At 43.1% G+C, this 26935-nt stretch overlaps 1 protein-coding gene across 2 annotated transcripts; it reads left to right on the top strand.

Annotated features, from left to right (window-relative positions):
* The first annotated feature begins 9834 nt into the window (after positions 1–9834).
* APEH (acylaminoacyl-peptide hydrolase) lies at positions 9835–26876 on the top strand. Of its 2 annotated transcripts, XM_051986548.1 has the most exons (22): positions 9835–9930; positions 10039–10171; positions 10810–10936; positions 11981–12074; positions 12412–12487; positions 12684–12841; positions 13143–13280; positions 13586–13677; positions 13908–13948; positions 14290–14411; positions 15266–15326; positions 19211–19308; positions 20401–20452; positions 21138–21226; positions 22469–22607; positions 23803–23886; positions 23963–24043; positions 24383–24471; positions 24991–25181; positions 25600–25702; positions 25788–25894; positions 26040–26876. In XM_051986548.1, the coding sequence occupies exons 1-22, from the start codon at positions 9919–9921 to the stop codon at positions 26143–26145; spliced, it is 2193 nt and encodes a 730-aa protein (XP_051842508.1). In that variant the 5' UTR covers positions 9835–9918; the 3' UTR covers positions 26146–26876. The 2 variants fall into 2 exon arrangements, with proteins under 2 accessions (XP_051842508.1, XP_051842499.1); XM_051986539.1 differs by having other exon boundaries at positions 9904–10171.
* The last annotated feature ends 59 nt before the right edge of the window (positions 26877–26935 follow it).

The raw sequence follows: 26935 nt of genomic DNA, 5'->3' as shown, positions 1-26935 counted from the left end.
TGGGTCGGCTCCTGCATTGTTCCTGTTTACTGGAGTGGTGGAATCCAAGAAGCAATTTGCAATAGCAATTTTTTAAATTTTACATTTAATATTTTATTTTTCCCAGTTACATGGAAAATAATTTTTAATATTTGCTTTTATAACTTTCTCTCCCTCCCCACCTCACTCCCCACTGAGAAGGCATTTGTGAAATTATGCAAAACATTCCATAAAAATCATGTTATGAAAGAAAACAGATTCTCACTCCCCCCAAAAAAACTCAAGAAAAATAAAGTACCCCCAAAAATATGCTTCCATCAGAATTCAGATTCAGATTCAATCAGTTCTTTCTCTGAGTATGGATAGTATTTTTCATCATAAATCCTTCAGAGTAATTTTAGATCATTGTTGAAATACTAAATAAAAGCAGCAAACATAAATGTCCACAAAAGTTGTTTGTCCTGCTGATGCATGGAGGCTGTTTGACTTTACAGATGTTCTGTAGATATTTGACATTCACCATAACCAAAACAGAGTATATCATCTTTTCTCCCCTGCCCCACTTCCAAACTTTTCTATTTCTCTGAAGGACCCCACCATTTTTCCAGTAATCCAGATTTACCCCCTTGGTATCATCCTTGACTCCTGCCTTTCCCTCACCTCACATAGCCAATTAGATTGTCATACGTTATTATTTCTAATCCCAACAACATCTCTTGCATCTATTTCTTTCTCTCCATTTACATGAGCACTGATCTAGTTCAGGCTCTCATCACCTCTCACCTGGACAATTGCAGTAGCCTCTTGTGTGGCAAGGAGGACAAAACTCAAAACTGTAAGTCTCTGTACTCCAGTCTATCCTCTACCCAGCTTCCAACATGATTTCCCTAAAGCTCAGGTGTGATCATGTCATTCTCCTAGTTTATAAACTCTAATGGCTTCCTTTGCCTGTACAATCAAATCACCGGCTGGATCCCTCCTAGTTTTTAGTTTTATACTCATATATAGACTCACTGCTCTCCATCCAAGTTCTCCTGCTTCCATCACACATGGCACATCATCTTTCACCCAATTCCTTTGAATTGACTATTCCCCATATCTGAAATGCAACCCTTCCACAGTGGAGATAGCACACTGGATTTGGTGGAGTCGGAAAGTCCAGAGTTCAAATACAGCCTCAGACACCATCTGTGTGAACTTAAGGAAGGTACTTAAACTCTGTTTGCTTCAGTTTCCTTAATCATAAATTTTAATTTTAGGGTTTAATAGCACTCAATTCCCAGGGTGGTTGTAAGGATCAGGTAAGATTATTTATAAAATGCTTAGCATAGTACTTGGCTCATAGTAGATGCTATCTAAATATTAGATATTATTATTATTATTATTACTTTTGACCCTTAGAATCCCTACCTTCTTCAAGAATCAGTTCAAGACTTACCTTCTTCTGAAGACTCTTAATGAAACCTTTCCTTATCCCCCTGGTTACTAATGCCTTCCTCACAATATTATCTTGTACCTATCATACATCCATTTTGTATATTTCTATCTATATGTATGTTTATCTCCACTCACTAGATTGTGAGCTCCTCAAGGACTGGTTCGCACTTACCTTTATATCCCTAGCACCCACCACAGTGGGTTTTACTAATGCTTATTGCATAGTCAATTCAAAGGAATTGGTTGACTCCCAAACAAGAACTGGAAAACTCTGGGTCACTGAGGTCTCAGCAGAGATGCCTTAAATGCTGGCCTAATTGGTTCAGCAATTTGCCATGGCAAACTTGTAATGGCTTCTCTAGAAGCAGGTCTGCTCTGTCGCTACCCAAGATATTGCTCCATGAATTCCCACTACCACCAGATTTGTGATTAATGAGCTGATTCATCCATTAATCTCCCTGGAAGGGAGAGAAAGGGACAACAATAGAAGGGCTATCTATGTCCTTGGCCCTATATCATTCAGCATTTTTTGTCAACCATTTAGATAATAGCATCTTTGCATTTTTATCAAATTGTGAATAAAATGAAACTGAGTAGACTAGCTCTGTATGTTGGAAGACAGTTTCAAAATCTGTAATCTGCTTCTGAATTTAAAAAAGAGAAACACAGTTATTAAAAGAAGCTCTTGTGCCAGTCTGATATGTAGCCATCTTAACATGTCAAAGCAAGGAAAAGCTTCCCTCATACCTAGGACAGCATCTTGGCCACAAAAGGGACTTAACATTAACTATCCCTTGATTTGGTTGACTTGAACTGTGACTTGTCTATAGACAAACCTGAGTAGCTCCTGAATTTGGGGGCTTTTACTATTTTTTACTCAGGAGTAAAAGAAAAACGGGGTGAAGGGGAGCTGGTCTCCTTTACATACTCACCAGCTCATGGAAAACAGGTTTGGGAACATCAGGAGTAAACTCAATAAGGATAAACATAGGGATTGATGAAATTCTTTTCATACTTAGTGGTTACCCCACTCCATTCATCAATCATCCTAGTTATGTTCCCCCTTCCTCCCTCTGGGAGAATAAAATTAACTAATTTCATTAGTAAATGAAAAAATCTTGGTAGGTTGGAGCAAGGGGCAAATCCAATAGGACATTTAGTAGGAATTAATGTAAGGTTTTATATTTAGGTTCAAAAAATCAACTGTGCAGGTGCAGAATGAGGGAGAAATGTCTAAATTGTTATACATGAAAACCTAGAGTTTTTCAAGGACTCTAAGGAGCATATGAATCAGTAGCCCCCAAAAATGAGTTAATACAATTTTACATATTTCATAGATTACAGAACCATAAATGGAAGGGACTTTGGAGGCCAACTCCCTCAGTTACAGATAAGGAAATCAGGGCTCCTGGGAGGCTCACTCACTTGCCTGAGGTCACACAAGTGCAATGTCAGATGCCAGAAATACAAAGAAAGGCAAAAATAGCTTCTTCACTTAAAGAGCTCACATTCTGATGGGTGGAGGCAACATGTCAGTAATTGGTAAGCAAATTGGTCAGTAAATCATACAAGATACATGTAGAATATATTGCCCAGGGGATTCCTGCTTCATCTCAGGGTTGGATGAGATGACCTCAGAGATCCCTTTGATCTGTTTCTTTGCTAAAAAGCAGGTGCATTAGAGAAATGGCTGATTGCTACCATTTAATGGAATATGAAGCCCCTGGGGATTCTGCCCCATCCCCAACCCTCAGCTATCTTATATCATGTCGTCATGCTATGATTCACTCAAGTATCCACTCCTGTCCCCGAATACATTTTACAAGGTCAATGTCCAGGAGCTAGAACAGTCATTTAGGGAATTTGGGGGCTCTCCTTAAATAGGACAAAACTGAATCTCTGCTGAGAGCTCACCAGACAGAAAGCTGGGCATTGTACATAGATCAGATAACTTTCCAATTAGGATGTTTTGTTTTTATTGACTTTTTTTATCATTATGAATTTGACAAATACAAATAAACAAAAATGTTTCTTCATATAAAAGAACAGAAAAAGTAGACGGAATAGGAAACCATGTATGTCTGATATTTATAGCTTTTTGGTGTATTTCAAATATAGCATGACACTGTACCTATTAATGCTATAGTTCCAACACTATCTCCTTATGTGTCCCTTCTGAACTTTCTTATGTTCTCTTTGGTTTATTTCCTTAATGATTCATTGAACATCTTTTCTTTATTTTCTTCCTTTTCATATCATTATCCTATCCCTCCCTCTCTCTCCCCCCCCCCACACACAAAATTCTCTGGCCACCATTAAAGCTCTTTCCCCTTACAAACAAGTGCAGTCATACAAAATAAACTCACACATTGGTCATGTCCAAAAATGCATATCTTGCTTCTCCACCAAGAAGTAGAAAGTTTGCTTCATCTTCTGACCCCGTGATTAGTCATGTACTGATCATAGTTAAGTCTTTTAAAGCTGTTTTTATTTGTAGTATTGTCATTGTATTAATTGTTCTCCTGAATCAGTTTACTTTACTTTTCTTAAGTTAATAGAGTCATCACAGATTTCTCTGAATCTACTCATTTTTTACAGCACAATAATATCCCCTCAACTCATGTGCAATCATTTGTTCACCCATTTCCCCAAATGATGGACATCCACTTTGCTTCTAATTCTTTGCTACAACTTTATATGTGTGTTTTATATATATATGTGTGTGTGTATGTATATATATATTCTATATATACACATACATATATGCATATATATGTTTAAAATATGGTCATTGGTTTTTTAAAATCAATTTGACAGGGACATCTAGGTGGCACAGTGAATAAAGTATTAAAGTTAGAAGAGCCTGAGTTCAAATTCTGCCTCAGACACTTACAACTATGTGAACCTGGTTAAGTCACTTAACCCCATTGCCTAAAAAAAAAAAAGAAAGAAAAAAAGGCTAATTTGACATTAGTCAGCTTTCTCAAGAATACCTTTTAAAGAAAAACAAGAGGCCATCCTCACCAGGTTCTAAAACTAGTAAAAATGGCCATCTAGCAGCCTTCCATCAGGCCACAGTTCAGTTTTCAAACCTGGTAACATAGATGCAAACTCAAAATTTTCTTCACTGTTTTTGTTCCCAGGCTCTCACTCACTGGTGTACCTTCAACCTGTCCATAGCATCCCACCCTTAAAGATTTAATCATTATAATATTTCTGCTTCACTTTAAGATATACAAAATGCTTCCCTCACAACAATCCTTTCTTGTGGGCAAATATTATTATTCTCTCTCTTTTTTTTTTTTTTGCAGATGAAGAAATAGGCTTAGCCTCAGAAAGTAGGCTCATATTAAAATTAACTAGTTCAGGATGATACTATCTCACATTTTTTAATAAAAAAAAACCTGAACATTGGAATTAGCATCTGCAGCTATAAATTTAATTAGATGTTCTTTGAGAGACTTTCCATCTTGACATAAGAGTTTTTTTTTTCTATAACATCAATCATTGAGCAAATTTAGTATATACCATATTTTAATGGGGACAACAATGTGTCAATAATTAGGTACATATTGGATACATAGAATAGATGGAAGGTAACCTTACATAGGGAAAACCTTGGCAGCTGGGGATAGAGGGAAGGTAGGACCAGCAGAGGCCTCCCAAAGTAGGTGGATGTAAAAGAAATTTCAAAGCAAGCCAGGAACTCTAGGAATTAGAAATGAGAATCAGAACATTTCAGGCCTGGGGGACAGCCAGAGCAAACGATGGAGGCAGAGTATCATGTTCCAGAAACAGCAGATTAGCCCAGTACGGCTGGATTATAGAACTCATGAAAGTGAATCTAGATTGGAAAGCAAGGAGGGCATGAAATTGTAAAGTGCTTCAGGTGCCAAAGTAGACATTTAATCTCTGAGGTTGATGTATTTAATAGGGAGAAGACAGAGACAAGACTTCATTTTGGAGAATCACTTTGGATCAGAGTAGTGAAAGACTTGAGGAAGGGAAACCAGTTACAAATCTGTTTCAATAATTCAGAAAAGAGGAATAGTTCAGAAGTGGAATGGTAGCCACGTGAATGAAGAGAAGGGGACATATGAGAGATGCTATAAAAGCAAAAATGGCAAGATTTGACAACTGAATAGATAGGAGAGATGGGTGCAAGCAAGGAGTCTTAAGATTTCAAAAATGAGTGAGTAGGAGCACAGTGGGATTCTTGCCAATAAGAGAGAAGGACAAAACAAGGAAGGATTTAGGGGCAATTACAATGAGCTCTGTTTTGGAAACATTGAGTTTGAGGCATGTATTGGACCTACAATTTGAAATGTCCAGTAGACAGTTGGTGATGTAGCTCAGGAAATAAATGAGAGCTGGATATAGATCTGGAAATCATCTGCATAAAGATGATATTAACTCTGGGGAACTTATATGATAGCACAAAAACAAAGAGGGGGAAAAAGGGCCTGTGACACCATTTAGCACAGTGCCCCAGTGTTTGCCACAGTACCCCATTTTAGGTCTCAGGAATTCTTTTATATTCCCTGATTGGGACTCCCAAAGAGCTTTTGTTTATGTGGGTTATATTTATCAATATTTACCATTTTAGGAATTAAAACTGATATTTAAAAATATGTCCTTATTAATTCATTTAAAAATAATAATAACAAACCCATTACATGTTAACATAGATAACATTTTTGTGAAAAATAGCCATAATTTCCAAAACAAAAACACATTTCTTGAGTAGTATTGCTTTAGACTTTTGTGAATCTCTTATGCCTAGCTTAATAGAAGACAAATGTTTTTGCATTCCATCTGTTAGGATATTTTGTTTTGATTATAGTATATAAAGAAAATCCCACCTTCTACAGATATGGAGTTGGATAAGAGAGGAGCACTTTAATAGCTTTTCCAGATAATTGTGGCTAAGTTCTCTGATGCTATACCAAAACTCAACAGCTGCTAGTTTCTTAAAGGTTAATTGCAATGAATATTGTATCAATGAACTTTCCTTACTCTGTTACATTAAAACCCAATGGTCTGTCTTGCACTTTGAATAGATCTTTTACTCATGTATAATTTTATAACAGAGAAATTTGGAAATTATTGATCATTAAATCATACAGAGCTTTTAAACACTGACACATTTTATTATATAATAGAAAAAAATTATGTTTGTAAATATCATCATCCATCTCATTTGAAAAGCCTTTCAAGTACTAAGAAACTGAGAAGCTCCTCATAGCAGATAAAAGTTTTCCAAAATTCTAATATTCACTTAAAAGTTTGAATTTTATCACTGGCAAGGAATATTGTCAGTTGTTTTCCTTGATGAGACAGGCTCATTCCATTCATTTTCAAGAAAATGTCTGCCAAATACCCAAGTCTAAATAACTCTCATTTGTCTGGCAGTCATTCTTTCAAGTAAAAATGGTATTCCTTTTAAAAAAAAAATGGCTAGTTCAGCTTGTGATTCAACCACACAAATGTATTTCCTTAAGACAATCATCTTACTCTGGTATACAAAAATGATTTATGCATAGTACCTATTTTGTCACACAGAATATTAATAAGATTTATACTCAAGAGCAGAAATTTAACAAAAATTAATCATTTTTTATGCTTCATTAAGGACATTCTTTGATAAAACTGACTTGTTGGGTTTTTTTTAACTGCATGATACTTAGGGATGCCATTGCCTTAATTCATCCCAACAATAGTTTCACCCACCATTGGGTGTCTGTACATCATCAATACAAATGTCTGTACCATCAATACAAATGTCAACACAGTTGTCCTATCATAAACTATGAGGTTCCAGAAAGTTATTCAATACTTTGAATATTTCAGCACCACTTTGTATTTGTATTTGATAAAAGACTATCATCTTTGGTGATACATTGGTGCTGATGTTAAATAAATGGAAGCAAAAGAGCAAGCCCAATCATATCTGTAGATTCAATCACTTGTAAGGCACAAGTACAATTCTGCAAAAGAGGCAGTAACTCAGTCTTTTTTTAAAAATTTCTTTCTTTTTTTAAAAATTTTTAATAGCTTTTTTTTTTTTTACAAGTTATATGCATGGGTAATTTTACAGCATTGACAATTGTCAACCTTTTGTTCCAATTTTTCCTCTCCTTCCCCTCACCCACCTTTCCTAGATGGCAAGATGACCAATACATGTTAAATATATTAAAGTATAAATTAAATACAAAATAAGTATACATGTCCAAACTGTTATTTTGCTGTACAAAAAGAATCGGCTTCTGAAATATTGTACAATTAGCCTATGAAGGAAATCAAAAAATGCAGGCTGACAAAAATATAGGGATTGGGAAATCAATGTAATGGTTCTTAGTCATCTCCCAAAAGTAACTCAGTCTTAATATTAGCTACTAAATTGGTGTTATATTATTGTCATGTAGCTTCTAGAAAACTGCACTGCGTGCTTGTTGAAGAACTAATTTTCCTTGCGAAAAAGGTAAATAATGTCTTGGTATTAATAAAAATAGTTTCAATCTCACCAATCTGCTTGATAATGTCTCAGGGAGCCTCTGCAATCTATGAATCACACTTTGAGAAAGGGCTTCCCTGGGCCACTAGACTGAAGGACTAGCATTGGTTGAAGGCTCGTTCTCATCTCAAAGTTCTATCAATTAAATTACAGGTTCAGGTCGTATCTCACTTATTGCAAAATTATTTTCTCCCAACAACCTTGTGAAGTACACAAGTATCATTATTCCCCTTTAAAAGATGAATAAATGAGGTTCACAAGGGCTAAATGTTTTTATGGTGCTAGGGCTTTTGCATCAGGGCTTGATGTCTTTGAGTGAATCCAATATTATTTCACCAGGCAGGAGACCCAGGACTCAATGTGGTCCAGCATCCAAAACCTTAATTTTTTGAGTGCAAAGAGATTTATCACCAGGTTTGGCCTGAAAGAGGCATGATTCAATGGGAAGTGTGCTGAAACGAAAACTTAGAGTCACAAAGCACAGTATCTGCTACATAAATGTTTAATAAATAAATGGTTGTTGACTTTACAGCACCTGAATTCCATTTGCCGTTCTACAGCTTATGGCTTGGGTGTATTTGGGGAATGAATGAATGATTATTGATCACCTTCTATGTGCTAGGCATTGGGCTAAGCACTGGGAATGCAAAGACAAGCAAGACAGTCTCCAAATTGTAAGAGAAAAAGACAACATAAGGTTGGAAGGGGAGAAGAGGAAGAGTTAGAAATGCATCATGGCTTAGCGATATCCCGAAATGGTTTCAAGACATGACACAGCGCTGGGTAAAAGGTGACTTGAATGATCACCAATCAGAGCCCAGGCCCCCACAGGCCTCACTCATCACCTCTTGCCTTCAATTTGTCTGTTACATGAAGGTGTTGCATTCGACCAGTAAGACCCTTTCCAACCATAAATCAGGATAGATTAAATTCTTCTCTTCCTCCTTCTTTTTGGCAATTGCAACTCAAGAGTCATCTGTTAAGGAAAACCAAAAGACACCAAACTCACCAAACCAATCAAATCCCTAAATCATCATTAAAGAACAGTTCTCTCTCTGACTCCTCTGTAAAATGAGGGGATGCAACCAAATGGCTTATAGAGTCCATTCCAATTTTAAAATCTGGGAAGGGGCTGCCACCAGCCTGGTGAAGGCAGTTGGCAACCTTGCTCTAAGATGGTTATTTCCTAATATAACAATTTGAAATCAAATGCATTAATTTCTTGTCTCTGTCTCTTACCTTCCTTCTCATCTCAGCCAAAGTCTCCCCTTTTGCAAAATTCCTTTCCTGCTCCTATTCAATGAGAATGCCTTCCCTCGGGGACTGCCCCGTCCTGTCTGTGTCTTACTTGTGCAGAGCAGTTGGCACTCAGAGCTGGGGCTGCTTTGGCTTTTGTTAGCATCTCCGGGGCTTAGCACAGTGCCTGGCGCGTAAGTAGGCGCTTAAACAAACGATGTTGAGTAGAATCCTCTAAGGCCTTGGGGATTTTCGAGGGGACGTATGTAAATGGTTTCTTTTGCCCGAGGATGCTGGATTGTTACACCTGGACTGGCAACGCCTGACTCCTGGAAGTGCCGGGATCCAGACAAACCGAAGGGGCGGGACTGGCTACAAAGATGAGCACGCACTGGAGGAAAGGCGCAGTCCCCGCCTACAGCCACCAACCGGAGGAGTCGTGCCCTTGACGCCCCGCCTCTCAAGAGAGTGCCTGAGTAGAGAAGGCGTGTCTTTGAGTGGGATGGGGACTCAGCATTCGAGCAGCAGCGGAGATTGGTGAGAAAGCACTTCAATCCCGCCTTTCCTGAGCCGCACCCACTCCGGCCCCGCCTCTCCTCTCCTATTGGGGCGCACCATGGAGAGGGCGTATCCATTCGGAGCGCTTTGCCCTCAGGCACTGCGGAAATGCGACCTGGGCCCCGCCCCGCAGCTGATTGGGTCCTTCCGGACAGAAAAGAATCCCCGCCCCTTGACTCCCGGGAGCCGCTTCCATGGAGCGACAGGTACGAGCTCGGCGCGCGTCAGCCCTGGCTCCTGCCCCGGCTCCGGCTCCGGCTCGGCTCTCCCCGGCTCGGCAGCCGCGGCCTGACCCGTGTGTTCCCCCCGCGCAGGTGCAGATGAGCGAGCTGGACGAGGCCACGGCGCTGTACCGAGCGCTGAGCCGCCACCCCGCGCTGGTCACCGCCGGCCTGGGCCCCGAGGTCACCACCCAGTACGGTGGCAAGTACCGCACGGTGCATTCAGGTGCCGCGGCGTGGGGCCCGACGGGGAGGGACCGCGGGAAGGAAGGGGCTCACCGGCGCAGCGGGCCGGGGGCCTGGCCAGGCTCACAGCGCCGGCTTTAGGCTTGGGGCTGCCCAGGATGAGGAAGTGCACTTGTGTGCGTGCTCAAAAGGGGGCATGATGGGGGCCTGGAAGCCGGGATGCAGAGCGGGGCTAAGAGGAACTGGGGGGCGGGACGGCCGAGAAGAGGAAGGCTTCGGGGGAGTGGGGATTCTGGTTGGGGGTAACTTCACAAAGAAGACTGAGGCAGGAGCGGGTGCCCAGGGGACTGGGTTTAGGGAGATGGCCCTGGAGAGCACCCGGAGGCCCCCGGGGATGTGCGGGATAACCCCGGGGGAGGACACCTGGCTTCTAGTGAAGAGCATTTCTGGACAGCTCCCAGCAAGTGCTCTCCCTTGCATCTCTTGTCAAGTGATGAGGGTTGTACTAGAGGAAACTCTAAATTCTCTTCGTTTGTAATCCTCTTATTAGTCTCCGTCTCTGAGGGCCTGAAGTCCTTTACAGCCATGGGGGAAGGGGGAGGAATGGGGCTGGGCTGGGAAGTCTGAATGAAGAACCTTGCCGGGCCGGGGCTGCAGATTCTGGGCTTGCCCTTACAGAATGGACTCAGCGAGACCTGGACCGGATGGAGAGCATCCGGTTCTGCCGCCAGTATCTTGTGTTCCACGATGGTGGCTCTGTGGTGTTTTCTGGACCTGCGGGCAACAGCATTGAAACCAAGGGGGAGTAAGTGTTAGGGGAGCCCCAGTACCTCCCTCTGCAGGGATACTTGTTCAGAAGTTCCTAATTCTCCTTCTCCCAAGGGTCATTTCTGGCCTATATCCCTGGGATGTGTCCCAGTAGCCACCTGGATAAGGGAGCTGCTTCTGCTTTCATATTTTCTCCTAGTAGTTCCCTATGACCTGATGCATCTTACAATTTTATTTACAAAGTATTTACTAAAGGCCCAACTATTTGCAGGGCCCTTCTGTGAGAGGTAAGTATACCCTCCCAGAGTTGACAGTTTATTTTGACAGGCAGAATTTTTAAAGGTAAAAGAATTAGAGAAAAACTATTGCTAGACTGTTTAGCGTTAGCTTTTAATTGTTCTGAACTATGCTCCTCCTCATCCTCTCCAAGAATCTTGAAATTCATTCAAAAGTGCCATTTTAAAACTGTTTTGTCTGTTCTTACCTACTCTTTCATACTGACTGAACTGGTTTTTGCCCTCATTGAAAGCTCTAGACCTCAACTTCTTGATCAATCTACTTGCCTTCCCACACATCCTGAACCCCAGGATCAATAATATCGTTGCTTTTTTCATTAGCATCCAAAACTTCATGATTCACTTATCCTTTCACTAATCAGTTAAATGGTATATAGATTATAAATGTACTGGCAGTTCAGAGAAGGAAGATATCGTTGGATTAGAGTAGTTAAAGTAGTTGGGATTTGAACTGAAGGTTAGGTTGGATTTAGATATTTGTCTTGAGTTTATGTTTCATATCATGTTTTCTGTGAGAGGTCCCAGCCCTATAATAAGCTACTTTTTTTAAAAATCAGATTTTATTTTTTTAATGAATAAAAATCTAATTTCTCTCCCTCACTTAACCCTTCACTCATCCCACTTATAAAAAGAAAAAGAAATTCTTGCAGCAAATATGCTTGGTTCATCAAAATTCAGGAAAAATTACCTTTTGATAAGAATTCTATTCTGGCCTGGCAACTCCCCAACTGACAGACTTAGCTTTGGGCAGGCTCAGGAGTCAGCTGGTCATGGTGTTTCCACAGGCTGCTGAGCAGAGATTCCCCCTCTGGGGCATTGAAGGCTGTGCTTCGAAAAACTGGGAGTTCAAAGGCTGGGGAAGAGAAACAGTTCCTGGAGGCAAGTCTCTCAGTGACCTTGGCACTTGCTCTGGAATTTGGTTAATTGCCACTGGGTGTTGTGCCTCTAGGTCCGGGTAGCAAGATTAGGCTTTATCTTTAACTGGGTGGATAGTTCTTCTTGAGGACCAGAGTGAGAGAGCATCTTGTAGATAAGGCATATATCGGAAAGCGGGTGGAAAAAATAGTCCTGGGGAGCTTACCTTGTCATAGAAAATGACTAAGGCCAATAATAATAATTAATAATAATATGTTCCTATTTTTGGAGAAGAAAGGGGACTGGTTGATGTAGTAGATGAAGGGATCTGGTTGGGACTTTCATTCTGTCTTCACATTAGGTTTGGGAAAAGAATTGTAAGCTGAAGAGCATCAACCTAACAGCGCTGGAGAAGCATGGGATTGTGTATGAGGATGGTGAGATTCCATAAGAGTGATAATACTAATAATCACTCACACTAATGGACCACTTTATTATTATAAGTTGAAAGTCAGCCTTATCTAGAGCCTGGAGAAGGGGTTGAAGGCAGCCACCCATAAGAGAGGGATGGGAAATGACTGTAAAATCCAGAGCCAGGCAAGATCCAGGTACTTTTGTTCTCCTTTCTCTTAGATTGCTTTGGGTGCCTTTCCTGGTCACACTCAGAAAGCCATATTCTCTATGTGGCTGAAAAGAAACGTCCCAAGACAGAATCTTTCTTCCAGACCAAAGCCGTAGAGGTCAGCGATGAAGAGACAGCCAAGCCAAAGAAACAGGACCAAGCAGTCAAGGTGCAGAACTGATACTTTGTCACTGCATTTCTTGGCTTAGAGGGAGGCATTTCTAACTCATCTTTGCTGCAACATAACCAGCATTCAGTGTGATACATTTAAGACAATAGTTAAGAAAGGATCCTTGGAAAACCTCAGTGAGGTTAAGGTTATTGAATAACTGATCAAAACTAGTTTGAGAATGTTTTTGGTGGTATCTGCGTTTTAAGAGTGTTTGTGTGTGGAGGAGGGGGGTTGTTGGTGTTTATTTTTTCTTGTTTTTTTTTTTTTTTTCTTGTGTGTGTGTGTTCTTTGTTTTTAGGGAGATCAGTATATATTTCATGAAGACTGGGGAGAAAATTTGGTTTCCAAAAGCATCCCAGTCCTGTGTATTTTGGATATTGAAAGTGGAAACATCTCAGTGCTAGAGGGAGTCCCAGAGAATGTTTCCCCAGGACAGGTCAGTACAGTGTTCTCTATACAAAGATAAAGAAACAATCCTTTTGAGGATGATCATCTGAGGGTTTGGAAACAGGACCCATTCAGCACTAAAAGCATAGCAGGGACTACCTTCATACTTGGACTCCTAAGTGTTGATGAATTGTGAAATTTTGTGTGTGTGTGTGTGTGTGTGTGTGTGTGTGTGTGTGTGTGACAAACCTCAGTGAACCCTGGCTCCTTGGGGACCCTGTAGTTCTGGTCATACTTCCCCTGGCTCATGCCAGTTGACCTGTTGCTCTGAGTTTGGTTTTATGTGTCACATAGGCATTCTGGTCTCCTGGTGACACTGGTGTGGTGTTTGTGGGCTGGTGGCATGAGCCTTTCCGACTAGGAATGCGTTTTTGTACCAACCGCAGGTGAGAAGAATGGGAACAGATTGATTGGGCAAGGCTGGTCTAACTTCTCCTTGAGATCCCTATACTTGGCTTGGCTACTTGCTCTGAACTGGAAGCTGGGGGCCTGGGTCTTTCTGTACTCTGGTGGTTGCCTATCAGCTCCCCTCCAATGTATTGTTAAGGGGGTGAAGGAGTAATGGGGATAGGAAGGCTCCAAGCTGAGGAATTTAGGATCTCTCTGGTGGTTCCAGGTCGGCTCTGTTCTATGTAGACCTCACCGGTGGCAAATGTGGTAAGTGCCCTACTTATTGTGTCCTGTATTTTTCTACCAACTTAAATCTTTTTTTTTTTCTTTTTTCAATTTGGACCCCTAAGCAGAATGAGAAATAAGAATATTTACTATTAGAGCTCTTACACAAAATTATCAAAAAATGTGACTTTTATGAGTAACATAGTTCAAAGACTAAATCCTACATGCAAAACACCACTAATTTCAGTAGCAACAATTCAAAAACAAAACATATCATAATTATCCAGCCATGCCCACCTTTTAAATCTTGTTGCAGTCCAGTGTTGTGCCTTTTTTCCAGTATATGGGATGTGCCCTTTCTCATATTTTCTTTCCTGTCTCAGAGCTCCTTTCTGATGACTCCATGGCTGTGTGTTCCCCAAGACTGAGTCCAGACCAATGCCGTATCATCTATTTGCGGTACACAAACCTCAGTCCCCATCAGCAGTGCAGCCAGTTGTGCTTGGTGAGTCTGGAATAAGCCTGCCACCGACTGTTGAGATGAGGGAGTCAGCTACTGCCTTTGAGTCTCACCTCTCTAGAGGTCATCTAGAATATGTCTTATATCATGGTATCTGTATTGGTGAATGATCACTTCTTGTTGCTCAGCTAGAGGCAGTAGTGGTTCATTGAGTTCTGCAAAATCCATATACTGAGCATGAACAGTAATAGCTACCGACATTTAGTATCATTCTAGCTATATTAATATATGTCCTTGTTTTTCCTTCTAGAAGATAAACTTGTGAGTAAGAATTGTTTCATTTGTTGTATTTTTATCTGCAGTGTCTAGCACATTGCCTAGGTCATAGTAGGTGCTTTAATAAAAGTGAAGGGATTGACTTAGCATATCCTGGAACATATCCGTGCATCTTCTCTTTGAACTGGAGATAACACCCCTAAGTAATGAAGGAAAATCAGTTTAGGGCAAAGATTCTTCTTGCCTGTTAGTTTGAAGAGCTCTCACTAAATCATACTTGGCAGTTTTGAGTTGTCTTTTTATTTGGGTGGTTAGACATAACTACTCATAATGAGGGACTATACCCTAAGAAGCATCTGTAAGCCTATGTTAACATCTTATCTGGGTACAGTAGAAAAGATCTTTCTAGATTGTAGGCAGGCAGATGCTATTAGAGACAGTCAGCATTCCTCCTTATCTCTAACACTAACTTCCAAGGCTTTTCTGAGCCAGGTTAAGAGATGGGCTCTAGTCTCTAATGAGCTGGATGCTGAGACCCAGGTGGAACTGGCCTGGAAGCCCATTTAGATGGATATATGAAACTCCATCTGCTAAGATGTGACCATTTTCACACTTTCTTTCAGTATGACTGGTACACAAAAGTCACCTCAATCGTGGTGGATGTTGTGCCCCGACAATTGGAAGGTGAGACTCTATTAACCTATAATTACTAGTTTGAGGACTGTGACTTGTGGCCATCTCTCTGCTGTAGTTTTGGGAACAGGCTGTTTTAAGATCTCAGAGTATTTGATCATATCTATTTCCATCCCTAAACTTTCCCTTTTCATTATTTGCTGTCATCCAGTTTCATACCAGAATTCTGTTAATGCCTTTGTGGCAGAGCTACACCCTTCTCTGTGCTCCTGGTAGCACAACTTAATTAGTTTTTCTTCTTTTCCTTAAATTGATACTTAATCCCAGCAACTCCCCTCGCTCAGAGCCCCTTGTCCTAGCTTATGGTTATAATTTCAGTGTCACTCTTTGGCAAATCTCTGTCAACCATTTGCTTACATAGACCTATCTTTTGTGAGGATTTGTACAGTATTAAAGCTTCCCCACTCCTCTCTCATGATCGCTTAGGTGAGAAGAAACGAGGCCCCAACAGTTGTATTATTACAGCTCTTCCTAGCAGAAGCACAGTCATTGTCTAACTTCGTACTGCAACACAAAATGGTGACTTTAAGACTTTGTCACTGGACAGGTCCATCTAGTCCTTCCCCTTACTTAAGGAAGTAGTTGCAGGGACAGAAAAGGATTTGCCTGAAATCACACAAGTAGTAAGGAGCACAGCCAGCATGCATACCTCAGATCTCTAGATTTTAAACCCAATATCATTTCCATTACAACATGCTGCCTTTCAGGAGCTGAGTTTTGGGGTAGAGCTCCATGCTTTATACAGTTCCCTTCAGCACTAGGTTTCTGAGGCTACAAAGACAAAATAAATGGCTCTTGCCCAGCAAGCTTATACTCTCCTGGACAAATATAAAACAAGATAACAGATCACTAACAGTTTTAGGGGTTCAGGAAAGTCTTCATGAAGGGTGATACTGGCTGACAGAAAGGAGTTACCAATAGACTCTGCTTTCTAGAAGTACCACCAAGGGAAAGTGCAGTCAGGAAATGGCATTTTCAATATGTGGAACAGTAGTCACACAATTTAGCTGGATCAGAGGATGCTGAAGAAGACGGATGTGACATCAGATTGGAAAAGGGGATTGGAGTCAGTTTTGAGAGATCCACACAGAATTGGCTTGGCTGGAATGAATGTCACTGGCATGGCAGCCCCTAGCTTGAGGGGCCGTGGGTCCCACTGAGGCAGAGCTTGTAGGGCAACATGGGCTCTGGATGCCCAAGTCTCCTTCTTGTTAAGGAGGGTGACTGGCTTCCGTTCATCTGAGTTGACTAGCTTTTTAAGGAAACTTCTTCTGTTTGGGATGTTGTACCTTAGAAATGTCATTTTACAGGCCTCGAGAGACAATAGTAAGACTTTCTTCCATTTCCCTCCATCTCCCTCAGGAGAGAGGTTGGTAAAGTTTTTACCTCAATATTCTGGCAGCTGCTGTAGCTACTTCAGGGGAGTTCCTTGTAGGGAGGATCACTAACCAGTCATTGGGTAAGGGCCTATTTGTGCTTGTCAACTCTGACTGTATGCTAGACTTACCTGCTTTCCTTAGATTTCTGCATGAATTTGACAAGTTTTCAGAGGCAGAGGCACCAAAGGGAGAGATTGGTATCTGTACTTACCTTGCTGGGTTAGTGTGAAGAAAGTGATTGGCAAACACTAAAGCTCTGCAGAAATGCAGGCTCCTGCTGCTGTTTTCTCCTCACTGCAAGGGAACTCAACAAGCTGCTACTCATCAGTGGCAAGGAATATGCAGAGAATGGACTCCTTTCACAACAGCACTGTGTGGAAGGCATGAATTAGCCGCTGCCTAAGCAGCCTTCCTATCGTCTCCTGTTTGAAAAAATGCAAGATCTGGCTTTGGAGTGTAGTTTAGATCTAGATTCAAAGACCACAAATTATATTCTCAGTTGAAAAGAAAACCCTGTTATGGCCTTTATCAGTTCATCCTATGTTGAATTGTCCTTTCCTAGAAAAATGTAACCAAGTAACAATTTCATTACTTAGAGGTAGCAGTAGGGTTGGTCAGGCCTAATCCAGCTAAGCCTGAGCAGCCCTAGCTGCTGTTGTGACTAGAAATAGTCCTGCCTCTGGGGATAGAAAATATACATTAGAATGAAGCTTTGCAGGGGTTGGGGCCTTGAAACCTTTGAAGACCTGCCCCAAGAGGCTCACTGGGTTGCTAAGTCCTCCTTTTTACCCTTGAGAGTTACTTTGCATCTTGTATTATGAGGCTTTTCTAGAAACCTAAAGCCCCTCATCTGCAGAAAAGGAGTCCCTTTTTCTAGATTGGTACCCTTTTCCTCTTACAATACTATAATACCTTGTAATCCTGATCAGCCACTTGCTTCCTCTGCCCAGAGATCCTATCTGGTCAGGGCTCACATTCAGCTTTCATGGCATGATCTCAGAATTACCTGGGTGATTCTGGGTGTGCCTTAGGTCAACACCTTAGGTTCATTTTGTATGCAGATAAAGCCACTGATGTTAGACATAAACACGTGTACACTAGATGCGGAGGGATAGAGACTGACCCTATGATTTCATAGGTGAGGATGCAACAAGCGCCAAGCACTGGGCTAAGTATTTCATAAGCATCATTTCATTTGATCCTTTCAATAATCTCGTAAATTAGATGCTGTTATTATCCCCAGTTTACATGTGAAGAAACTGAGGCAAGCATGGTTAGGAGATCTGCCAGGGTGAGACAACTAATATGTATCAGAAGCCAAATATGAATATGAAACCAGCTCTTCTTCATTCAAAGTCAAGTGCTCTCTATCCACCACAACAACTAACTGCCTCTCTTACGTACACACATGTTGTATGTACGTTAAATATGATTTTACTCATATGATAATCAACCCTTGTTTAGGAATATATTCTAAATCATTTTAAGAAAGTTTTTAGTGTTACTGTGCAACTTAAGCTTCAGGAGGATTAAGTGGTATTTGGGCTCCACTTTTGTAACTTAGCTGAATAGCAAAGATCTAGCTGTTCAAAGAGAATCAATAACAATAACAACAACAACACTCATCCAGTGCTTTTAAGGCTCACCAGATGTTTCTGTAGAAGTATTAATAACCTCATTTTACTGATTAGGAAAGAGATGTCCTCAGTTACTCTGTTAAGAAGTATGGAAACTCCAAATATAGAAAAATTGGCAAAAATTATGATTTAGGTTTTGTTACAGGATGCCCCATAAACTTATACCTGTTTTTAGGCTCTATTTCATGCCCAGACTTCTATGCAGTTAGTTTAATAGAATTGTTCTTAATTACTCTAGAAACTAAGTATGTCTTTGTGCCAATTTTTAAGATGAGAAAATGGAAGTCCCAAAATTTTAAAGGGGAAAAACATCAGAATTCAGGCCAACAGGAGGTTTCTTTCCCTAAACAAACTCCAAAGCTGCCCATATTCCTTTTTTGTTCTATGCAGTGAAGATACTCTACTTCCATTTTTTTTTCTCACCTTAAAACTCTTATCCACCTTAGGATCCTGATAGTCTTCAGCCAGATTTCTAAGAAATTCTGTGAAGATTGCTTTTTTTTTTCCTGAATGGGCCCTTCTCTTACCCAGGGATTAATTCCAGCCCCAAATAGTATTTCTCTTTCTCTCCTTGGTTAGTTTTTAATCCTGCAGGACCAGCTGTTTTCTACATTCACCTCCTAAGCCAGACTTGATTCCAAAGGTACATAAGTGGAAATAGAATTCACTTTCTTATCCTCTTGTCTTCTCATTCCTTTCTGAGCACTGAAGCAGACACGAGTCTCCAAGTGTTCCTCCATCTCTTGAGTCCTAAGTTTCCTTCTCAGAGGTCTAAACTTTTATTCCTTGGGTAGTGAAAAAGCTGTTGAAAGTCATGTGTTTTCTAAGATATTATTACAGATCTGATTTTTTTCCTTAGGTTCCTTTTGTGGAATCTTCTGTAGCCTGTTGCCTTTGGGATGCTGGTCAGCTGATAGTCAGAGAGTCGTCTTTGATTCTGGCCTGCGGAGCCGACAGGTGAGAAGAATCTTGCTATAAGAATACATTTAGTATTGGGCAGCATGCTGTACTTGGAAATGGCATCTCTTGTCTTTGCTGGGGCCCTTGAAACTAGTTATATATTGACTTAACTAATCCTTGCCCAGGTTTTAAGTGACAACTGAACCATTCTCATTTAATACTTTTAAATTATGATTTATCTCAGAAGGAGTTGAATTTTTAGAGGGAATGAGAAAGGAGAAGGAGATTCTTGTCTAGTCTCCCTTTCTTATTGTTAGGGCTTAGGAAGATGTCTCCCTAGTATGTCCCACGTAGCTGACTTCTGAGTGAGGGAGAAGGAAAGTGGAACCAGTTAGACAGTAGTTAGCCTCCCTCCTCCCTCAGGCTTTCTTTTCTAAAAAGCTGCCAGCACTTCCCATCGGTATCTCATTCTCTCTAAGTTTTTCTGCCTCTAGAGAATGATGGTGATGATATAGGATTCAGAAGGAGAATTTGTGTTCTTTTTTTTTTGCCAATCAGAGACCAAGACAACCATAGGGAGGCAGAGGATCTAGGGCAGGGATGGGGAACCTTGTTTCTGCCAAGGGACATTGGATGTTTATAACATCATTCACGAGCCATACAAAATTATCAACTTAAAAACTCAAGCAGCGGGAAGTTGTTGTACCTAACGTTCAGCTCATCATTGTCTGTGGTTGGCTTGGTAGGGCCAGACCAAATGATATCACAGACCTTGTGCAACCCATGGCACAAATGTCCCCACCTGTGAATTAGTGCTATTAGCACTTGCATTAGCATGTGGATATTCAGAGACCCAGAGAAGTGAAACAGCCTGCCCAAAGTCACACAGATAGGAGGTGCCAGAGCTGACATGTAAAGGCAGGCCTCCAGAGTCCAGCCCCAGAGTTCTTTTCATTATATTCAGCATCAGGCACATAGAGACAACTGCCCACTTGAGGACAATGAAAGATATTGTGAACCATGAAGATTGTTTCCTTTTAGACCACTAGGAACTAGAGAAATACAAAACATCATTGTAAAAAATACTCACTTGGTACTGAGTTCATGCTCTAACCTGGAACTATTCTTTGTCCCCTTTTTTTCCTACAGGATCTGTTTGCAGTGAATATCCAAACAGGCAGTATGACCTCCCTGACAACTGGTAGGGCATGGAAAGTGAATGAGTTAGTTCAGTGCTCTCCAAAAACTTGAAAGTTCAAAGTCACTATGATCCCCTGGGCAGCACATTCTGATTTACTATTGGGCAAGGGGTATGAGCTGCTCCAACAGGTGCTGGGCTTTCATATGTTCCAAATTAGCCCTCCAACCTCATCTTTCTTTAATATTTTTATTTTTCAATTTACAAAAATTTCTTTACTTTCCCTCCTACCCACCTACCATTGAAAAAAAAAAAAAGAAGAAGAAAAAAAAGTAAGTGGTATAGTCAAGCAAAACAAATTTCCCAAATGACCATGTCCAAAAATAGTTCTCATTCATTGAACACCTGTGTATCCTCAGCCCTGTGCTAGCCAACTGAATTGTTGAATACAAATGTGAGATCTGGTCTCTTTCTTAATACATTCATAGTCTTTTTGGAAAAACCAGCAAACATGGGAAAACAGCCAACAGTATCTGTCAAAAATAATTAAGTACTAAATATTTAATACAGACTCTGTGCCTGAGAGATACTGGCACGGTATTGAGGGTAGGGAAAGTGCAAGTCTGCCTTGAACTCAGCACATTTGAAAGGTCTATTTAGTAACTGGACCCATCTTTGTTCTGGGGCTAGGGCAGTGGTGAGGCATTTGTGTCTAAGGGTCCCTCAGCCCCCTTTTGATGCATTCTAGGGTTACCTTTGGGAAGCTGGAAGTTGCTCACGATTGACCAAGATCTCATGCTAGTTCAGTTCTCCACTCCTAACCAACCACCAAGCTTGGTAAGTACTTCAGATGCCTTTGAAATGGGGAAAAAAACAGAATCACAATTCTACTGGGGAAGGATTGGATCTGGACATTTAGACCAGTTTTTGCTCTTCCTTCAATTTCTACTTCTTTTTGATTTCTCCAAAGTTTCAAGATATGCTAGGATAAACCTAGTAGATTTTTATAAAACCCATCCAGGTCTGTGTGTGATGGGTCTCTTACATGGAGAGAGCCATATAATTCCTCTTTCAGACTAAAAAGAGACAGTTTTTCTCAGTAGAAGAGGCTCCCTGTGGTCCCCCGCCCCTGAGGCCAGAATTAAAGACAGTGGTGATATTCCCACCATAACAGGGGGACTCACAGAAAATGACGGCATGCTCACCTTTCTTTCAGAGCAAAAGCCAGAGGCTTAGATCAGGAGGAGGTCAGATGTGTCCTTCCAGACGTCTTGAGTCTGACAATGTAGGACTGGTTAGCAGAGAGGCTGGACTGGGCACATAGAGATTTCTGGGCCAGACCTGTCCTCGAGGATATTTTTTTTTTAAATAACTTTTTATTGATAGAACGCGTGCCAGGGTAATTTTTTACAGCATTATCCCTTGCATTCCCTTCTGTTCCGATTTTTCCCCTCCCTCCCTCCACCCCTTCCCCCAGATGGCAAGCAGTCCTATACATGTTGAATGGGTTACAGTATATCCTAGATACAACATATGTGTGCAGAACCGAACAGTTCTCTTGTTGCACAGGGAGAATCGAATTCAGAAGGTATAAATAACCCTGGAAGAAAAACAAAAATGCAAGCAGTTTATATTCATTTCCCAGTGTTCTTTCTCTGGGTGTAGCTGCTTCTGTCCATCCTCGATCAATTAAGGCTCTCTTTATCGAAGAGATCCACTTCCATCAGAATACATCCTCAAACAGTATCGTTGTTGAGGTATATAATGATCTCCTGGTTCTGCTCATTTCACTCAGCATCAGTTCATGTAAGTCTCGCCAGTCTTCTCTATTCAGAGGATATGTTTTAAGCTTTTAGTTACACTCCATAATTCGACCTTGAGGCTCAAACTAAGGCTTAATTAAAGAGGAAGGCATGTCTCAATAAGGTCCTTTGACCTTGTTATGAAATATCTGTCACATGCTCGCTGCCTAGCTCCCACCTTTTCATTTCAAACTTGAGAAATCTGATCCAATGGTAAATTTTAGTACTTCAACTGAAGAAACAGATTCTTCTGTAACAGGTTTTCTCTCCTTGGTAGAAAGTGGGCTTCCTGCCTCCTTCAGGGAAGGAGCAAGAGATCCACTGGGTAACCCTGGAAGATGCAGAATCCATCCCAGAAATCACTTGGGCCATCCGTGTCCTGAAACCACCTCCTGAGCAAGAGAACCCAAAGTACCGTGAGTGAGCGGGAGTCGTCCAGGGAAGGGAATTGGGACACGCTAGTCCCTGCAGGGGCAGGATCCCCTGGATGGGCAGAAGCGGACTCCTCCAAATTCTATGAAGTGACCGGCCCTTCCACATACTCTCTGTTCCTGTCCCTGAGGGGCTTCTTTGGTGGATCCGGCTGTGTTTCCCTTGTACGCCACAGGCAAAAATCCCCGGGAACTCTGAGTTTGCTGTTCCAGTGCAGTGCGACATTAGTGACTCTTCAGATTTTGCCTCATAACTTAGCAGCTTTTGTACGCCATTGTTGTAATGGTGCTGATATTTCAGTCGGTCATAACTTTACAAGCTCATTTGCCGTGAGCCGACGCCAGGACTGCTTCAGACTCAGAACATAGACCGTCCCAGCTAGAAGGAATTGTAGAACACCATTTAGACCAAGCCCCTTATTTTACAAGCGGGAAAACTGATTCCCAGAGTGAGGAGTAACACAGTTTTCTTCTCTGCCCAAGGTTTCATGAGGGCTGCTCAATTCTAACAATCAAAGCTTAATATGATGACAAAGTATCTCACGGGCCCAAGGGTCAGGACCCACGTATTCAGGAAACTGCAGGCCAGCTAGGTGAGGCATGTAGCATGACAGGGTCCCCCGCAGAAGACAGTGAAAGCAGCAAGATGAAAGTTCATGGCACCCCCATGGTGGGCAGACCTCTGGGCACAGGCAGGAGGGTGGCTCCTGGCTCCCACCCCATCGGAGCTCTGCACATGGGCTGGGGAGGGGGGGCCTGGCCCTTGGGAGCCTCACGTCCATCAGCCCAAGTTCCAGAGAACCATCGGCCCAAAGTCAGGTCTCGCGCTGTGGTGGGGGGCAAGGGCTCTCCCCCACAGTCCCTGAGGTTTGCCCTGAGATCACTGCCTCCTTCCCCATCGCTCTGGGAGAGCAGGCCCAGCCTCCAGAGTGCCTGTTGGCAGCCTTTGTCTGAGTGCCTTCCTGGGTCTCTGCTCCCTGGGCTTCTCCCCAGTGGGAGGAGGGTGGTGTAGCCCTTTTGGCAAGTTGTTGGGCCCTTTTCTCTGAGTCCTCCTCCAAGAATCTGTGGTGTTCCCTTCCATGGAAGCCCGGCTCTGGCTTGGCAAACTCATGATCTCTAAGAACATTCTTCGAAATGTTGAGCTTTCTCTAGCTGACTGTCCTGGTTTTTTCCCTTGTAGCTGGCCTTGACTTTGAAGCAATCCTCCTGCAGCCCCCCAGAAAAGCTGAGAAGTCCCAGGTTCCCCTGGTGGTCATGCCTCACGGTAGGCCTCCTACTCTCCCTGCCTCACACCCCTCCCTTCTGGAGCTCCTCTTGCCTAACTTCACCCTGTCTCCTAGGGGGACCCCATTCATCTTTTGTGGCAAGCTGGATGCTGTTTCCTGCTGTTCTCTGTAAGATGGGCTTTGCTGTCCTGCTAGGTGAGTGAGGGCCTGGGGGCAGCATCCTTGCCCAGATGGGGCAAGGGGATCGTGCAGCATCTTCTACTGGAACGGGACTGGCTCCCTGCAGAAATGGAGCCGGGTCCTCTGCTTCCCAACCCAGAACTTTTCTTATACTACACTTTTTATACTACGTTGTCCAATTGTTAAATTCTAAAAGAGTGCTAACACTTAGGAAAAGTGCTAATACTTATTTGAATAAGCAGCACAAGGAACTTGAGGAAAAACGTAATACCCCCAAGATGTACAGACCCCTTCTATGCTACCTAGACAAGGGTATTGCCCTGATCACCTCTTAGTCTCTCCCTCTGTTTGCAGTGAACTATCGAGGTTCCACAGGCTTTGGACAGGATAGCATCTACTCCCTCCCTGGGAATGTGGGAGACCAAGACGTGAAGGATGTTCAGGTATGGGATGAGCAGGTATAGGAAGTACAGTTACCCCTGGAGGGAATGAAAAGCTGGCTCCTTAGCCCCGAGATAAGCCCAGCTTGGAGCTTATGGTCTGCCCCAAGCCTTGGCTGGAGACCGCCTCTTTGTGCTGTGACCAGGGCTAAAGCTCCCTTTTTGAGCTCTGTTCTATGGGGCCCACACCATAGAGTCTCCCTGCCATTATTCCTTGCCCCCTTGACTAACAGTGTCTGAGGCCTGTGGTCTGCCAGGCCTCTCAGCCTTCTGCTCCCTCATCCAGGTTCCCTTGGACAGCCATTGCCCTGTTGACTAACAGTCCATCTCTGCCACAGGGATGTGCTCTCCCTCTTCCTGTTTAAAGGGAATGGCAGCTCATGTCCTTTGGTCACGTGCTAGCCAGGGCCTAGCAGAAATGGCTGGGCCTCAATCCTTTCCCTGTGGGTCGCAGCCTTCCTTGTGGAGAGGCAGAAAGCCCAGAGAAGATCTGCCACAGCTCTTCCTTCTCTGCTATTGCAGTTTGCCGTGGAACAGGTGCTCCAGGAGGAGGAGTTTGATAGGAATCGAGTGGCTCTCATGGGAGGATCCCACGGGGGCTTCCTGTCTTGCCACTTGATTGGCCAGTATCCAGACTCCTACAGGGCCTGTGTAGTTAGGAATCCTGTCATCAATGTGGCATCTATGTTCTGCTCTACTGACATTCCTGACTGGTGAGTGTGCCTTGCACTCCAGGGGGCTGGGAGAGAGCCAACCCTGACCCCATGCCCCCCTCCTGTGGCAGTATCAGCTTCACCCCCAAAGGCTAGAGAAGGATTGCCTTCTTACTCCGCATCTGACAGGCCGGGGTTAATATGACTGAGAGAGAAGCCTCTAGGCCCCAGACCCATTCCAGTAGCATCTGCTAGAAGGTTCCAGATGGTCCTGGCCTCCTGAGTGAAGGACCCTGTGATCAGAGGGACAGTGTCCCTCTGGACCCTGGCCAGGGGGGGATTTTTCTTGATCCCCCCTCATGAAGCTAGTCGAGGGAAAAGACCAACCAGCATCGCTCCATCCTCTCCCTCTGGTCTGTGTGTAAGAAGTCCGAAGAAAGAAGCTGAGAGGGCGTTGCTCAGTCTGGCCTCTCCACAGGTGCATGGTAGAAGCAGGCTTTCTCTACACTTCTGATTGCCTCCCTGACCCCACCACCTGGGCAGAGATGCTGAACAAATCACCAATCAAGTATGCTTCTCAGGTGCGGTACCTCCTTCTGCCCCCCACCTTCACCAGGCTAGCAGCCGGGCCACAGGCAAAAGCACTGTTCCACCTTTCCTCCCCAGGTTAAGACGCCCCTTCTCCTCATGCTTGGCCAAGAAGACAAACGCGTCCCTTACAAACAGGGTATGGAGTACTACAGGGCTCTCGTAGCCAGGAAGGTACCTGTGCGGTGAGTGTAGATTGTCTCCTCTCTGGGAACTGACTGGTGGGTCCCAGGAGCCCAGGAGTTCTGAATTAAGTGGTTGGGCACCCCTTGGGGGCAGCTCTCTGCCAGGGAGGAAGGCTGCATCTGTGAGATATCCTGTGTCTTCCAGGTTCTTGCTGTATCCCAGGAGCAACCACTCCCTCTCTGAGGTGGAAGTGGAATCTGACAGCTTCATGAATGCCGTCCTTTGGATGCGGACGCACCTGGAGTGCTGAGGAGCAGGGAGCAGGGTCGGGCCCCTGCCCACCTGGCCCTGGCCCTGGCCCTTCTCTCTTACCCCGTGCTGTGATAACGCAATACTGACATTTCCGTTCTCCAAGCTGTCTTAACAAAGGATTCATAATGAGCTAAAGAGGAGGATCCTGATGTAGCCCCCCAGGCTGTGCGTACTATAGCCCTTCCCAGGCAGAAGGGAGATGAGGATTCCCACTAACCTGTCTGGCCAAAGAATAGACCGAGACCTTCAGCTGAACCACTAAGGAACCATCTGTGCCTCCCACCCAGGCTTACAGGGTGGGCCTGTCCAGCCTGATTCCATCTTGGAGGACAGTGGCGGGGTGCAGAGGGGGCAGTTGTGTACATTTTGATATCTGATTGCTAACCTGCAAAGTTGCTCTTTGGGGTTGAGTTTGGGCACTTTCCACAAGCCCATTGGATAAGCCCTAAGGGCTGGCCCTGGTGCTAAGCCCTTGTCTTGGTGCTTTAGGGGATGCTTTTTAGGAAGCCAGAAGCAAGATGTAGAGAGAAGAGCATTTGGCCCATTTCCTCATCTGCTAAATGGGGGGTTTGAACTGAATCTCCCAGAGGCCATCTAGCTAATTCCTGTGTTCCATACCTGACTCTAGTTGGCCCCTAAGACTAGGTACTAGGCCCATTGTGGACCACAAGTCCTGACAGCGCTCAGCAGAGGTATGTGCTAATAAACATGACCCTGGTGAAAAGATGACTTTCTGGGCTTCTTTTTTTGTGAGAATAGCAGGAGTTCTTCTCCAGAAGCCTTGGTGA

Source organism: Antechinus flavipes, chromosome 1, assembly GCF_016432865.1.
Source record: "Antechinus flavipes isolate AdamAnt ecotype Samford, QLD, Australia chromosome 1, AdamAnt_v2, whole genome shotgun sequence".
Lineage (NCBI taxonomy): Eukaryota > Metazoa > Chordata > Mammalia > Dasyuromorphia > Dasyuridae > Antechinus > Antechinus flavipes.
The sequence above is the reverse complement of the archived record's forward strand: the minus strand, read 5'-3'. Positions and strand labels throughout refer to the sequence as shown.

Bases quoted from the DNA above. Each gene is read 5' to 3' on its own strand.
- APEH (XM_051986539.1), top strand. From the start codon at position 9,919: ATGGAGCGACAGGTACGAGCTCGGCGCGCGTCAGCCCTGGCTCCTGCC. The intron at 13,281-13,585 runs GTCAGTACAGTG...TGTGTCACATAG, and splicing joins AGAATGTTTCCCCAGGACAG to GCATTCTGGTCTCCTGGTGA. The intron at 15,327-19,210 runs GTGAGACTCTAT...TTTTTTCCTTAG, and splicing joins TGTGCCCCGACAATTGGAAG to GTTCCTTTTGTGGAATCTTC.